This window comes from Pantherophis guttatus, chromosome 8 (genome assembly GCF_059756535.1).
Source record: "Pantherophis guttatus breed Tessera chromosome 8, ASM5975653v1, whole genome shotgun sequence".
Classification (NCBI taxonomy): Eukaryota; Metazoa; Chordata; class Lepidosauria; order Squamata; family Colubridae; genus Pantherophis; species Pantherophis guttatus.
The window spans coordinates 56,288,507-56,304,567 of NC_142070.1; the positions used below are offsets into that span (position 1 = coordinate 56,288,507).

General features: G+C 38.6%; 1 protein-coding gene across 5 annotated transcripts in view; it reads left to right on the forward strand.

Annotated features, from left to right (window-relative positions):
* The window catches only part of BOD1L1 (biorientation of chromosomes in cell division 1 like 1), a 131,224-nt gene that overhangs the window by 70,293 nt on the left and 44,870 nt on the right, over positions 1-16,061 (forward strand). For 3 of the 5 annotated variants that reach the window (XR_015729235.1, XM_034408861.3, XM_034408862.3), the window contains exons 10-12: positions 529-6,253; positions 13,557-13,624; positions 14,792-14,858. Coding sequence is in view for 4 of the 5 variants with exons in the window: in XM_034408861.3 (XP_034264752.3) it covers positions 529-6,253; positions 13,557-13,624; positions 14,792-14,858 (5,860 nt within the window). In the remaining variant the exon portion in view is untranslated. The remainder of the gene's footprint in view (positions 1-528; positions 6,254-13,556; positions 13,625-14,791; positions 14,859-16,061) is intronic. The other 2 variants (XM_034408864.3, XM_087875221.1) reach the window with 1 other exon arrangement.

Below are 16,061 nucleotides of genomic sequence, written 5' to 3' on the forward strand. Positions count from 1 at the left end.
TGCCTCACAGTTGCCACAAAGCCTGAGAAAGAACGGGAGGGGGAAGTAGATACCCCAGCTTACAGTCAAAATAAAAAAAATTCCTGTGAGAACCAAGGTCATCATAACAGGTGGCTGGTTAAGGAGGAGAGAAGCCTGCCAGCTATATTCATTGGATAATGTGACTGATGACACTGGGAGGGGGGAAGTTTTATTCTTTTAATTAGGTGAAAACCGCTGGAACTTTCAGAGTTGGTTTTCACCTCCTGTGCTGATATGATGTATCCAATAAACATGTTCTTTGAGGAATCTACCTGCCTCGGAGTTCTGATTTCAATGGGTGCATTACTCGAAACCCTGACAAATGGCATAAGCAATTGTGTTGGAATGCAGGAACAGAAATTGTTTTGGAGGAAATTGTTTCTAACAACAGCAAAATTTCACTAAGAAGAGCACTGGATCCAATCCATTTTATAAATAATTATAAATGAAGCTGTCAGTATTTGAACTAAAGATGACTTAACAATTTGTCCCTTTTTTGTCTTGCAGAGTATTGAAAAGTTGTCTTCAAAAGAAATGAAAGTCAATCAAAGCAAAAATGGAAATAAAGTTGTTAGAAAAATTGCAGAATTGGGACTTTCACTGGAGGAAAATAAAAGTGAAATCAAAGTTGAAAAGGAACACAAGAGAAGAACGTCTGCCTCTTTCCAATTGGAGGTTATCCAGCCAGATGTTGAAGGAAAATCTCAATTTGAAATGGCAGAGGCCAGTCTAGAAGAGCCTCAAAAGCAAAGGAATGTACTTAAAAATGAAAAACATATTAAAAAAGATGAGTCAGAAACACCAAGTGTTAAGAATGTACTGAAGAAAGAGGCCAGACCATCAAAAGATAAAAATGAAAACAAAGAAGACAAATCATTAATGAAGTATAAATGTAAAGGAGATAATGTTCAGAAAACAAATGAAAATGTTGAAAATGTACCATCTGAGAAGAGCATGAGAAATGAAGAAACTGTTGTGAAAAATAGTCAGCTAGCAAAAGTTTTGCCTGATGATAAAACTGAAAAGAAAAACAAGCATAGAAGTGAAAGAAAGGCTTCCATGAACAGCAAAGAGATGAAAACCACTTCAGAAAAAAATGAGATTATACGTAAAGAGAACAACAGAAAAGAGAGGCAACTTTCCACAGAGAAATTGAAAGCAGAATACAAATCCAGGAAGTTTCCAAATGATTCTAGGCCACCAAAAGAGTCACAAAGTGCCTCAAAGACTCATGTTTCTTCCCTAACATCAAAACGAAATGAAGAAGAAAAGCATGATGCAGAATCATCCAATTTGGATCATATTTTGCGGCAAGGTGATAATTTACACAAAGTCAGGCGAAGATCAAAGAATGGCTTAGAAGAAAGGATCGTATTAAAACCGATGTCCAAGAGTTACAACAAATCAGCCAAAGTACCTGAAAGTGAATTACAAGAAAGTTTATCTAAGCAGGAATCCGTGCAGAAATTGGACAAAGATAAACATTCAGAAGAGAGTGATCCAGATAAACAATCTAAGTTCAAACAGGAAATGAAATTTTTTGAAGAAAATTCCACTGAGTTGGAAATTGAAAGTGAAGCACATTCACTTAGTAGTTTCCAAAAAGATGCTAATCATAAAGTTAAGGGGCAGTTGGGAGAAAAAATAAGAGAGAGAAGTAAAAATGATAAATATTTGAGTACTTCCAGACTGGAAAGGAGATTGTCAGCAGATAATCACAAAAGCAAAAATTTTAAGCATAATAACAAGGACATGAAAAAGAAAGAAGATGAGGGCAAATCAGAAGACAAAGGCATTAAAGAAGTAGAAAACAATGCAAAGATGCCAGAAAATCTGCACACAAAGAAGCCTATTAAAAGATTAAATAATGAACATCAAAAGGTGAATACATCAACTCAAGAAATAGATACGAGAGAGGAAAAAATACCAGCTGTCACAAACCCTTTCATTTCTTTTCAAAAGACTACTGGGCACTTACTGTATTCTGATCAAACCCAGGAGCCAATTGAGGAATATTACAGTGATATTCATAATCAACAAAGCCAAATTGAGGAAGAAAGCAGTAACAATTTACAGGGAAAAGCCGAATTGAAAAATATTGTCAAAGACCAAATACATCATCATTTAAGGTCTGAATTCAATACAACATTGTATTCAAATTTCAGTAACTCTGAAGGAAAAGTGGAATTTTTTTCTACTAAGGAAGTAAATATATCAAGTGGCACCTTCAGGCAGATTCCAAAGGATTTAAATTGTTTTGAAAAAGAACAGCATCATGTAAATGCTGCTTATGAAGAAACTGATCACGTTTTACCTGATGCTGCTCATGAAAATGAAAAATTAAAGTTTCATGGAATGACTGAGGATGGTCATAGTCCAAAGAATCTTACAAGTAGAGGTCATCAAATTTGGAAAAGTAGTTCTTCAATAAAGAGTTTAACAAGGGAATGTGCACATCAAAAATCTATGGATGTAGATCTTCCAGAAATCACAGAGCCTTCAAATAATGGATCTAAAGAGGGATCTTTGAATAGATCTTGTGCTAAATATACCATTTCAGATAGTCAAACCCTTGCTGTTAAAATGAAATTTTATGATAACATCGTGCTCAATACAAACCTGAAAGATGATACTGCCAATATAAGAATTAAAAATTCAGAAGACACAATACATTTACCTTCTAAACTAATACCTAGAAAAGGGATAAGTTCTGTAGCAGGCATTCAGGAAGTTACTAGGCAAAAAAGAACTGGAAGTGCATCAACTAGTATTTTAGAGAATGATAATCTCATAGGCTCAGAAGCAGCATCTACAAATAGAAGTGCAAACAAATATGTTTTAATCAATTTGGAGAAAGTAGAAAAGGATCATTTCAGTGAGGATATTGCAGAATACAAACTGAAAACAGACAAAAATCAGAGTATTAGTAATTTAGTAGAATTATCTTCAGGTTCAGTGCCCAAGAATGTTCCAGAAAAAAAAATCAAAGTATCTGCACTCATCAAAGGAGGAAATGATATGAAAGAAGTTGCTGAAGATAATAATGAAAGCAGTGTAGTAGGCAGTAGTGTAGAAGGTATCCATTGCATTGTTAGTCACAGTAGCATGGAAACTGATGCAAATGTTATAGGAACTAGCACAGAAAGACCTACTGGGAACCCTTCCATAGCTGATAGTATTAGAGAAAACCATGGAGATGAAGACGTGTCAAATTTGCTAACCGAAGGTGAAGCCATCATTACTTGCTCAGAAGAACAAAGAAAGGCTCATTTAAGTTGTGCAAGTATAGAAGCAGATGAAGGTTTCACTTTGGGCCCTTGGATCAAAAGTAAAGAAAATGCCCATTCTGTAACAGAAAAAGCAATTGGTGAGTGGACTGTCACAACGGCTGAAGAAAGTGGTGCTGTTATGGAAGAGCTTGCAATATGTGAGAGTTCTTCAACCAGTAGAAAGGAAAGAGAAAGTGGTGAATGCACTGTGAATTACGTAGAAGAAAGTACAAAGAAGGCAGTCAATGGAAGAAGAGATGAACTTGATCAAAGTGTGAATAGCTGTGTAACAGAAGAGAAAGATGATGCTGTAACCAGTGCAAGCTCTGAACAAAAATGTATAGCTTCCAACTATGTTGATATAAGCAAATTTGATGGCGGTGCCACCTGCACAGGTGAAATAGAAAGTGATGGTGCTGTAACCAGTGCAGGTACTGAAGCTCAGAATCAGTCTATGATGGGTGAAAATCCAGATACCTTTCAGAGTAACTCAGTTCAATGTGAACAAGCTAAAGCAGCTGAGGGCACTGTGACTTGTACAGCTATAGAAACTGAGCACATTGGTTATGTTATTTGTTCAGTGACTGGTACAGATTCACAAGAGAATGCTGTAACTGGGCTTTGCCCTGAAATGGTAAATAATATCGCGACAATATCCCATGCTGATAAAAGTGAAGACATTGTAAATGGTGAGAGTGCTGTCACTAGCACAGGAATAATAGCAGAAGATGATCCTGCTTGTACTCTTTTGGAGGAAAACCAGAAAGGATTTGTAGGAGTCTCAGACCCAGGAGAAAAATATCAACTTGCCACAGACAGTACAGAAGTTAGAACTGAAACAAATGCTGTTGAGGTCAGTCAAGGGTCATATATTGATGATGAAGGTTGTGTAACCAGCACAGGTGAAAAAGAAGAGGATGAAGAAAGTGAAAATTTTGTAACTAGTACAGGAAGAGGCAATGAAGAAGCAGAACATGTGTTGACTTGTACAGGAACAGAAGAAAGTGGAATGTTGCTTATTAACATGGGAAATACAGAACATGAAAGTTCTGTCTGTCTATCTACAGATCAGCTTGGAACAGGGTTAGATGAATATTCTTTAAATGCAAATAAAAGTTCTATTGATATTATGGCATGCTTATCAAAAGAAATGAAGGTTGATAGTATTTACAATAATATAAAGGGGACAGTTGCAAGTAGCACCACTAGCGTTGGCATAAGTAATGAAAATATGGCATTTGTCTCCCCGAATGAGGATTCTCTGTTTACCGAGACACTTAAGAGTAACAATGAACTCTTAAATAAACAAAGTATAAATCAGCCATTGGTTAGTGAAAAGAAGAGTGAGAACACTGAATCTTCCTTGGATAACAGGAAATGTGGAGAGCTGATTAAGATAGTATCTAAGGAAATAAATATAGTTTCAGCATCTGCTAGTGAAAATGATAAAAGTAAAGGTGAGATTATCTCTACAAGTGGGGCCAAATTGTGCTCTATTTCAGCACATTCTGCCAAACACAATGAGCCAACATTACCACTTGTTGAAAGAACAGTTGAAAACTTAGAGGAGTTCAGAGGTCTGCTAACATCTGAAGATTTCAGTTTTCCTGCACCAAGTACAACTGTCAAATATATGAATCAAGATAGAGATGTTATGAAATCTAATAAAATTTCTACTAGTATTTTAGAAGAATTTGAAACTCCAATGCCAATCGTAACAGTGAAAGATACTGACACTATACTTGCTACTAACAGAGTTGTAGAGAAAACCAACAGCATGGAGATAAATGCCATTCATATGCCCAGTGTATTCACTGGAGGAAGTGATGAAATCCAGGTGGTTGGTAATAAAGAGGGAAGGGATGAATGTGCTACAATTTCCACAAGTATAATTGAAGACACAGAAACTCCTGTTTCAGAGGAAGGCACTGAAGACATTGCTCAATGCTTTGATCTAAGACTGGAGCAAACTACTGATACCACCACAATCTCAACAAGTTCAGTAGAACATTTTGAATTTTCTGCTGAGAAACAAATTAATCAGATCTCTGTAACAGAAGGAAAATTGAATTTTGCTCAGCTTGCAACTGAGATATGTAACAGAGTTACACATAGTGTAGTTGTACCAATAGAAACAAAACACAGAAGTAAAAATACAGTGGTCTCCCCAAAAGTAGAAAAGTACAAGACTGTTCAAGGAGCTACAAGCCAAGAATCTGAATTAGATGAAAGTGACATGCATTTACTTACAAAAGTAGGAATATGTCATGGCCTTGAGTTCAGTATTATTAATAGCAGATCTGATCAGTTGTTTATTGCTTCAACTACAGAGGATCTTGCAAAGAATCCTGACAGAACAGGAGCTGCTGCCTCAGAAGAAATTCCATGTACATTGACAAGCACAGAATTGGAAGAGAAAACCAGTATGTGCCCTGAAGAATTAGATCCCACTATGTTGACAGATTTAAAAAACAGTAAGAATTTAGTTGAGTTACCTAATGATGGTCAAGGGATCCAGGGTGAGGAAGAAAGTAGAGAACCTTCAGTTATATCCAGGACTAATGGCAATAGTGAAAGCATAGAAATTTCCACAAGTACAATGGAACTTGTTAATGTAGTTGAACTTCCCTGTGCAGAAATAAGTTTTGATTCCTGTGTCTGTCGTGGCCTATCTGCTGAAACAAATATGGCTGGAAATAAATCCAAAGAAGATGGGAAATATATTGAGGTTCTGTCAAAACCTGCTGGTCTACTAGAAAAAAAATTATGGAATGAGAAGATAGACTTTATTATTCACCAACCAGTTTTAAAAGCTGAAGTTACTGAAGGAAAGGATGTCTCCAACTCCAGTTCATTACCATTTGAATTAGGAGGAAATTCTGAGAATGCTCAATGTAGCAAGGCTGATGTAAATGCTAAAGTACCAGATGCTCTTGTTCATGGAAATATAGAAAACGATCATGGTAAGAATGAAATAGAAGAGACTATCTGTGTTCTCTGAGTTTGCTTGCTTGCTTGCAGATGTTTCATTTTCAACTAGTTAATACCATCACTGCAAATGAGTATGGAGTTTGCTCCCTGTTTATATACAGTACATGCCCAGCATATAATGTTCCTTGGATTAGAGCATTGTTTTGTGCTTGATTGTTTGCTTGGTGTTAACTCCTGCTTATCTGACTGTTAGAAAGGATGTGTTCCAGTCTTTCATCTCTTTTGAATGGTTTGTGAATATGGTTTATTTGTATGTATCTCATCTTCCAAAAATTCCCTAGTATTTATGGGTTTGTTTGTTTGTTTGTTTGTTTATTAGATTTATATTGCCGCCTATTTGCCCATAGCCACTCAAGGCGGCTTACAGAATATAACCTTAGCTTGATCTAAGGGGCTCATGGTTTTCCAGTTGAAACTATTATTAATTTTGTCCATGTGCTGTGAATTTTCAGCATGTCTTCTGATTGCAAGTTTGTGTTCATTGAAGTGTTCTGCTAGTCTTCTACCTGTCTGTCCTACATAGTTGTTAGTCCTTACACGACATATTGTAGATGACTCCTGTTTTTTTTCCTTCTATGATAGCACTTATCCTTGTTGGTTCTGTACTGGGTTGAGCCATTTTTGGAGTAGCATAATAGGTTTAATCACTGTAGTGGGTTAATAACACTTGATCTTTGATAAAAGGGTAACACTACCATTTATTGAAAATTTCAGAACAGCCAAAGGTCTACTACAACCACACAGCATTACTGAGGTACATAAACCAACAAAGTCCTTCCAAAACATCTTAAGTAAACTAAGCCCAAAAAGAAAAATCAGAAATCATCTACAACATAAAGAATAAGCTCTTTAATGGCCACTATGTAGAACAGGGATATCAAAGTCAAGGCCCATGGGGTGCTTAAATCTGGCCCATGGGGCCAGCCTGGAAATAACAAAGGACTGACACTCGGTGTCTCTGGCAGCCAAAATGGGGCACAGTGGGGCCATGTGCCCCCCCACCGCACCCTGTTTTCTTCCTGGTTGGCCTCCTGCAGCACTCTGCTGGCCAAAATGGGGTACAGGAGGACCCTCTCCTTGGATATGCTATCAAGCTTGGTGAAGCATAGCAAAGATGGCAGAGCTGACAGCAAATAACCAAGCTCAGAAAACACCAGGACTTGGTAATAATGGTAAGATTCTGAGGATTTTAATCTAATGCATACAAAACCTAATGATTTGAATTAAAAAATTTTTAATATAGTTTGGAATCAATTAACAAACTATCTCAAGTTTCATCATGTTATGAAAGAAAGCTATAATAAGGGTTCCTCAGTACTCCCTGAGCTTGGTTGTTTTCTTGCAGACATTTCATTACCCAAATTAGGTAACATCATCTGTGCTAGTAGGGAGTGGGGTTTGCTCTCATTTATATTCTAGTAATTTGCCCTGTCAGAGTTGCTGGGCATGGTCTTGGTAGTCCTTTGGTTGGCTGTTTACTGTTAGCTTGTTTGGGAGTTCCTTAATTGGGTATTGTTTGCTTCTTGTTGGACTAATGTTAATCTTAGCATTAATCTTGTCACCTGGGTGTTGGTTGCTGGTGAGGTGGTGGTCTGGTCTTTTAATTCCCTTGTTGATTGTCTCTTTTGAATGGTATATAGATGTTGCTTACATCTTTGTGCCTATTGATGGTCAGTTTGTCAGAGTGTCATGTTTCCGGGAATTCTCTAGTGTTTTGGACTTGATCTAGGATGGTCTAGGTTTCCTAGCTGAAACTATGGTTAAGTCTATCCACGTGTTGTGAAATTAAGGAATTTTCATCATGTCTTCTGACTGCTAGTTGATGCTCATGGATGTGTTCTGCTAGTCTTCTGCCTTTTGTCCTATGTACAGGATGTTGCAGTCCTTAAACTCCTGCTTTCTGCTGGGTCTTTTGGTTTACTTAGGACAGTGATGGTTAACCTTTTTGGTGCCGAATGCCCAAAGCACGCACGCGCACGCATGAATGGACGTGCGTGTGCCACAACCCCCAAAATGCAATGTGAGTGCCCCCTGTGCATGCGCCCTGCGCATGCATGCACGTTCCCTGTGCATGCGGCCCCCCCCCTGCGCATGCACCCTGGGCCCCTGTTTTGGCTTCCAGGTTGGTGCAGGAGGCTTTTCAGGGCCAAAATAGGGTGGGGGGGAGGTAGCTAGGACTCGGGGGTAGAAACTGCAAAGATCGGAGAAGGCACGGAAGGCAGGAGGCAGCTAGGACTCGATGAGGGAGAAACTGTGGAGATCGCGTCCTAGCTTTCTCCTGCATTCCTGCCTTCTCCAATCTTTGCAGTGTCTCCCCCATCAAATCCTAGCTGCCTCCTGCCTTCTCAGATCTCCAAAGTTTCTCCCCCCACTGAGCGCCTCCTGCCTTCCGTGCCTCCTCCGATCTTTGCAGTTTCTCCCCCCCAATCACGTCCTAGCTTTCTCCTGCTTTCCTGCCACGGAGAGGCAGCTGCAGAGGGTGGAACCTGCAGAGATCGGGGAAGGCTCTGCCCCCATGGAGCTGGGCTGGGGCGACGGCTGGCATGCCCGCAAAAAGGGCTCTACGTGCCATCTGTGGCACGCGTGCACATAGGTTTGCTATCACAGATTTAGGATGTTTTTGAGGGCTTTATTGGGTTGAGTGATCAGGCACTTTTTGATGAAGTTGCATGGATATCCATTTTGTTGGAAGATGTATAGATGATCTGTTTCCTTTTTCTAATGTTCAGTCTTGCTGCAGCATATTTGTGCTCATTTAAATAGTATTCTTACACAGCTACTCTTGTGAGAGGTTGGGTTAATATATTAATAGTGGAACACTTGGTTGGTGTGGGTGGTTTTTCAATAAACTTGTATTTCTATATTTGCCATTGCTAGCTCCGAAAAAGCGTAGAGGGGCCAGGTAAGGGGACTGAGCCTCACCTGCCCAGCCTCTGTAGCATGGAAGTCTGGCTTGGGAGGGGAAAGGGAAGAGGCAGGTGGGCAGCTATGTCATTGAATGGGCGGAACAGCTCTTTTGCCATCTCATCCAACTGTTGATGGGGGCAGAGCTGGGGGATGATGTAGGATGGCATGGCGCGATCCCCGCCCAACCTTGCCTGGTCTGTTCATCATCCGACTGCAGAGCCTGATGCTGGTGGCATGAGGCGGCAGCTGGAGCGACCCCTTCCCATTTCACCTGGTGGTGGAAGCCAGTAGGGCACCTCCTGCCACCACTCCTATGCCATGGCTGGGACTTGTGCCACTGCCTCACCCCATCAGCATCACGCTTCTGCAGGCCCCACCGCCCCAACAGTATCCTTCACCACCCGTCTGGATGGGGCCCGCACTGATTCGGGCAGCATTGTGGGGCTGGAGGGGGATTGCAACTGCAGGAGGGATGGAAGGGCCCCACGGAAGGCAGCAGACTCCTTCCTGTTGGGGAAGGCCGGGCAAAGCCGGCTGGCGCTCTGCAGGGCTGGCTGCGTATGTGCCCAGCACTGCGCTCCACCCCAGAAGCGGGATCGAAACTTTGGCTTCTCTCTGGAAAGGTGAAGTGACCTGGCGGGCAGAAGGGTTTGACTGTCAGGGTTCCAAGTAACACCCCCAACTCCAAGGCTTGAAATTCCTCAAAGCTACATTTTATTAGAGATGTCATATTGGCACATCTGGGAAAACCTGAATCTGAAAGTTTCCAGGTTTTCCCCACCCAAAGAAAAGTTCAAGTCCCTGCCCAAAACTCCATCACATGACCCAATCAAACATCGTTCCAACTGGAGATGCCTCCCAGTTCCAGTTTCCAGGTGCAGAGCAAGTTGTCCTTGACTTCTTGAGAAAGAAGAAATGTTATTATGACTATATATCACCCATGTTCCATACAATCCCCCCTCCCAGTTTCCCACAGTAGTAAACATGGCAGGTCTGAAGGCCTAATACAGAAGCTGGCTTCCAGGCCTGACCAAATCTTTGGGATTGAAACTTTGGCTTCTCTCCAGAAGGGTGAAGCGGGCAGAAGGGTGTGACTTTTCGCCCTGCTCTTTCTGCCTTTCTGTTTTCTTTTTTCTGAATGGACCTTTTTCCACATCCCGTCTGCTTTGTCTTTTGCTTTGTCTTTTTCACACAGGAGGCGGCCAGCCCCACCCCCTTCTTGGCTCATGGTCACGGCACCAGCCTGCCGGACACGCTGCACAGTTCCCTGTGTGGGAAAAAAAGACATTCCTCAAAAATAAGGCCTTGTGCTTATTTTGGGGCTCAAAAGAAAATAAGACCAGGTCTTATTTTCGGAGAAACACAGTAGAAGGAATAGATGTTGTTTAAAATGACAAAAAGGAGCAGAATGTGAATAAATTGATTCTGTTCATATATTACACCATCACAAGCTGTTTCATTCAATAAGAGAATTAGAGTGAAAAACCTTGGCAAAATAGGAGTAATTAAACTGATCTTAGAATTAGGAAAAATAAGGTAGAAATAATATGTGATAATATGATTTATAAAAAGGAAATGGAATATTAGTAAAAAGCCTAATATTTAACACAGTTGAGATGAAAGAATTGAAAATTGTGAAAATAGATAATAAAGCAATTGTAAGGACTTGCCTCTCCTCTCCTTTCAAGAAAGCAGAAGTCTTGAAAGAAGCATTATTTCAAAAGGAAACTTTGATTGAGAGAAACTGATAGCAAAGAAAGGAAGGTAGGATCTGAAATTTCCACTTAGAACCATTAGATTAAACGTTGCAGAAGAACCTTTCCCCTATGCCCAGTCCGAGGCAGGCCAATTCACAGGTGTGAAGTTGTTGTGAGAACTCGAGCTGAGATGGTGATAAGATGTTCTCAGGCGCCACTCATGGCCCCAGGCCAATTCCTCCCACTCCCATTCCCAAGCAGGTACATCAAAGTGAGAGGAAGATCAGAAACAGGAAAGAGGTTGTAAAGGAACATCCAGGGAATGGCCCGATAGGGATGTACGGGACTTCACAGCAATATAATATGTTGAAAAATGGAAAAAAGTTACATATTTAGATTTCAGCTGTGATAAAATGATTCTGCTGCAGTTTATCTTTTGGACAAATGTATTAATAACTGAACAAAATAGAAAGATGGTTTTGTTTTTACTCTAGAACTTCATATTTCAAAAGTTCTATTTGGAATCACATTACCTCAGCAGAACCAAAACCTAGAACATCTGAGTTGTTCAGATCTCAGGTGAAACAAAATATGGAGTGGGCAAGTCAGGGCTGGTGGGTTTTTGCATTCCTTAAGCCAGGGCAGTCTATCCTTTTGGCCAGCCTGGATCTAAAGTTCTAGCTGTCAGTTCATCTCGAAGAAATATGGAAGAAAAGAAAATAAATATGTTCTCGAAGAAATATGGAAGTGCCCACAGTTTGCAATTTTATGTGGGAAGAAAAGGCTTTTTTTCTTTTTCCTGGTTGTGAAGGAATATAGACCTGCTTTAGGAATGGAAAGAATGAATTAACTATTAAGTGGGGAATTGTAGAAAGGATGACTTAGTCTTAAGAAAAAGGACACCAAAGAGGACATCCAACACAAACACACATACACGAGCACAGAAAAATCTAATGAAATAAGGAATTATTCAACTAGATTCAACAAGTGACAGCTGTACTGTGACTTTATAGGCTACGATAAATGTCCAAGAAATTCTATGAAAATCCCTTGTCAAACATAGCTGGCTTGGCCCATACTCAAGGCTATAGTCTGCAAAACCTGGAAGGAATCAGAGACTATTTCCAGACTTTACGGACCACCTTATATATTACATTGCCAAAAAACTTTATAGACCATAGGTACTTGAAAATAAAAATTAACTATCTTTATGTCATGATAAATTGTGTTAGCCACCCTCAAACAACCTCATGAATAATGCAGGAAATAATTCTTCCTGAAAGAAAGTTTATTTCTTGCCACAGATGACTTAAATGGATCTGTGTTTCTGGACATACTGTAGGTAGCAATTCATGTTTTCTGAAACAAATCATCCCATAGGTAAAGGTAGTATTGATTATTACTTCTTCTTTTCTAGGTCTCAACAATTAGGCCAATCAAGTATAAATTCGAAGTATTACTATTTGACTAGGGTGATGGGATTTTAGTCTAACAAATTAATAGGAACTTGTTTATGTAAGGCTGCTTCAGAATAGACTTTCACTGTATAGTATGAGGGATGCCAACAAAGCATGTTCTGTTTTCTTGTTGCATGAAAGGCATTATAGAATAGGCATTTTCTGTACAAAAGAGGAAATAGAAGAGGCTGAGAAGACTTGTGGGGGAACAGGGTAAGACCATTGGGATATGTGGGAGCTATTGTGGAGAGAGAAAAAAACAGATGAATCTCCATATCTTCAGTTGCCTTGGGTTCGCTGCACTCTTCTTCCTCTTAATCCAATCCATTTCTGCCTAAACAGCTAATTTCCTTCCAGGCAGGAACCAAATCAACAGAAACACCTATGTTTCTGTTCAGGCACAGGCTTTCAAAAATATATATTCCTGCACAACTGTACTAATAAAGGTGAAATTAATTTTATTGATAGTATTTCATTCTAACAAAACAACAAATGTATTAATATAATTTGATAGTTATAAATAATACTTGTAAAAATTAATCTTACTTTGCCACTCCAAAAGTTATTTTATTAATAGTAATATGCATTTAAAATATTATAAGCAAATTCATAATGAACTTCAAAAACTGAAAAGAAATGAAAAAAATGAAAAGAGGTATTGCCTGTCTCTGCCATAATACATGTTTCATAATCTAATTTTCTCCATTATAAATTTAGCTTTCCTATTAAATTTTGAATATTTATTAAATATAATAAATATTTAAATTATTAAATTTAAGCAAACTATAATATTCTAATTAAAAATAGTGACACACAATAACATTCTATTACAAATGAAGGTGAATATACAGGATAATGTTGCAGGATCTAATCTAGGTTGATCTTTCGAGCTTTTGGACTCATGCTGGAGCCCATCCTCAGGGAAGTTCTCTCCAGTAGAGTGTGTCTTTGGGCTATTCTGTGTGTGGTATTTATATGGTGCCTGTTTTGTGTGGCTTTTTAGCCACACCCAGATTGGATCCTGCAGAATATATTTGAATTTTAGATTGTTATCTCTGGAACCAAACCCCCTACTCCTGTTTCCAAATAAAATTTCAAAAAACAATTAATTTACTAAAATTGGCTTTATTCAGTCATCTGTATAGGGTAAAGTTGCCAGATAAGATTATAACCTATTGTAATTGTATTATAATTGCTTAAATTATTTTCATTAGACAGTAAAGTGGTGCGTCCATTTGTGACTAACAGTCTGGAACCAAGGCTGGAGACAGCAACCGACAAGGTACAATGGTGTTTTGAAATGATTAGTTGTTTAAAGTTGTTTGTACTTAATTTAGAAGAAAACAAATATTTGAAATTAAGACTATTCAAGAAACATTGGACTGTAACGTGACAAAATGTTCCATGAGCAGATTCTTGTTGGGGGAGTCTGCCCACGCCGATATTACTGCACCTAATTTGAAATATAGTCTCCATACCTAGTTGCTTGCCAACATATGGAAAGTAGCACAAAACAGTTGCAGTCCAGTAACAGCTATAGAACATAGATGCTTATAAAAAAAAAACCCTAAACAACCTATGACCATTGAATTATCATTTTAGAGATATTTCCTTTCCTGAACAGAAACTGAATGACCAAGAGCAAAAAGTAATGGGAGTGGGAGTAACTTCATGCCAGCTTAACCATGGCTGACTGATCTACTCAGCCTCCAGAGGGCCATGATCTAGATGATCTCCAATGGACAAAGGAAGGACTGGTCTGCCCAGCCTCCAGAAGATTAGGGCAGACCCAGTATACTGAACCTCTGGGCAGTGGCACGACAGCATTTAAGTGACCACAAATTTGCCAAATTTCAGTCCTATTGGTTTCTGTGGTCCCCAATTTATTAGTCATTCCATTAGTTAACTCATTTGATTCAAAATTTGTTGCCTTGTGGTGTATTTTTTTTGTCCAGCTAAAGGTTACAGACAAAAGAGTTTTAGTAGTACAGCATATAGATGTATATGCTTCATGTATGTAGCTGCACATTGTTTGAAGTATTCCAGCTTCTAATTCATTTGTTTAATTGAAATATATTTCTTGTGCAGCATAGTCACAGTACCTTCTCATTTGACTTCCATTCACTCTGTTGGAAGCTCTGTGTTTAGCTTTACACACACACAATTCCAGATAAGGCAAATCATGCAGAAGATGTATCTAACTCTTGCTTTCTCCCACATTGATTTTTTAAAGGTTTGAAAACTCCCTTGGGGTTTAAGAGAGTTGGCAAGAGTGCATTTTCTATGTCACCATGCTTCCTGCCCTTGCTTTAGAGACAAGACAACAGTATATCATTGTTGTTATTCTTCTGCAGTTTACTCAGCAGCATGCTTGCTTTCAAATAGAGGTATATTAGGCTTTGATACTGTTAAAGTTGAAAGATATTTTTTTCTCTTTTCTTCATAACAGCTCCTGTGTACAAATCCAGAAAAGGAACTTCACTATGAAGAGAAACAGCCCGAAGAGGTTCTCAAAAGTAAATTCATGTTTTAATGACAGTAATTTTTATGACAAATCATAATTTGGTGTCACAATCAATGAAACTACAGTATCTACATTTAACATAGGACTGTATATCCAGTCACTTGAAGTGTCTTGAGGTATTAAAAATGAAGCCTCAAAACCTAGTCCCTCCATTGCATTTCTAGCAGATTTCAGTTGAACTGAAGTAAGGGACTTGAGAACAGTGGATCTCTTCTTCCCTGGAAGTCTCAAACAGAGCAGGATGGCCACTGGTTGATAGTGATGTAATTAATTATTTCCCTTAGGAAGAGGTGAACTATTTTTTTTTTATTTAAAAAGTTTTAACAATCATTACAACAATTTCCCCCCAATGCATTTCTACCAATGCATTATACAACCTTTTAATGTGCATTTGACTTTGATCTCTAATCTGTTTTACCAAATTCTCCTCATTTTGCAGAAAACCAATTTTCTGATCTTCTCTCCATCTAGCTTGCAACTGTACATATTGAAACCATGTTCGAATTGTCCTTTCTTCTCTTAGTTGATTCAAAGATTTTAATTGTAGTATACCTCTTTCCTTGTTAAGAAGCTCTTTATATGTAATCACATCCTGCCTTTGCTCTACACTTATATTCTCTATCGCGTGTCTGGGTATTGCCCACAATGGTAACTTCTCGTTTAGTTTATACTTATACTTTTTCCAGACACTCAATAGAGCATTCCTTAATATATGACTTTTAAAAGTCTTGTCCACTTTCTTATCATATAATAAATAAGCATGCCACCCGTAAACCAAATCATATCCCTCAATATTCAATATTCTTTCTTCTGTTAAATTCATCCAATCACTCATTGCTGATAGGACAGCTGCCTCATAATATAGTCTTAAGTTAGGCATTTTGAGACCTCCTCTTTCACGTATATCCTGCATTATTTTTTGTTTTATTCTCAGTCTCTTCCCTGCCCAAACAAAATTATACCCTTCTGCCATATTTTCAAATTCTCATCTTTTTTTAAGTATTGGTATCATTTGAAAAAGAAACAAAAACTTAGGCAAAACATTCATTTTTACTGCTGCTATTCTTCCTAACAAGGATAACTGTAATTTTTTCCAGTTTTCCATCTCTCTCTGTATTTTTTGCCACAACGGATCATAATTATACTTAAATAATTTCGCATTTGATGTCATAATATAGACCCCTAAATACTTAAC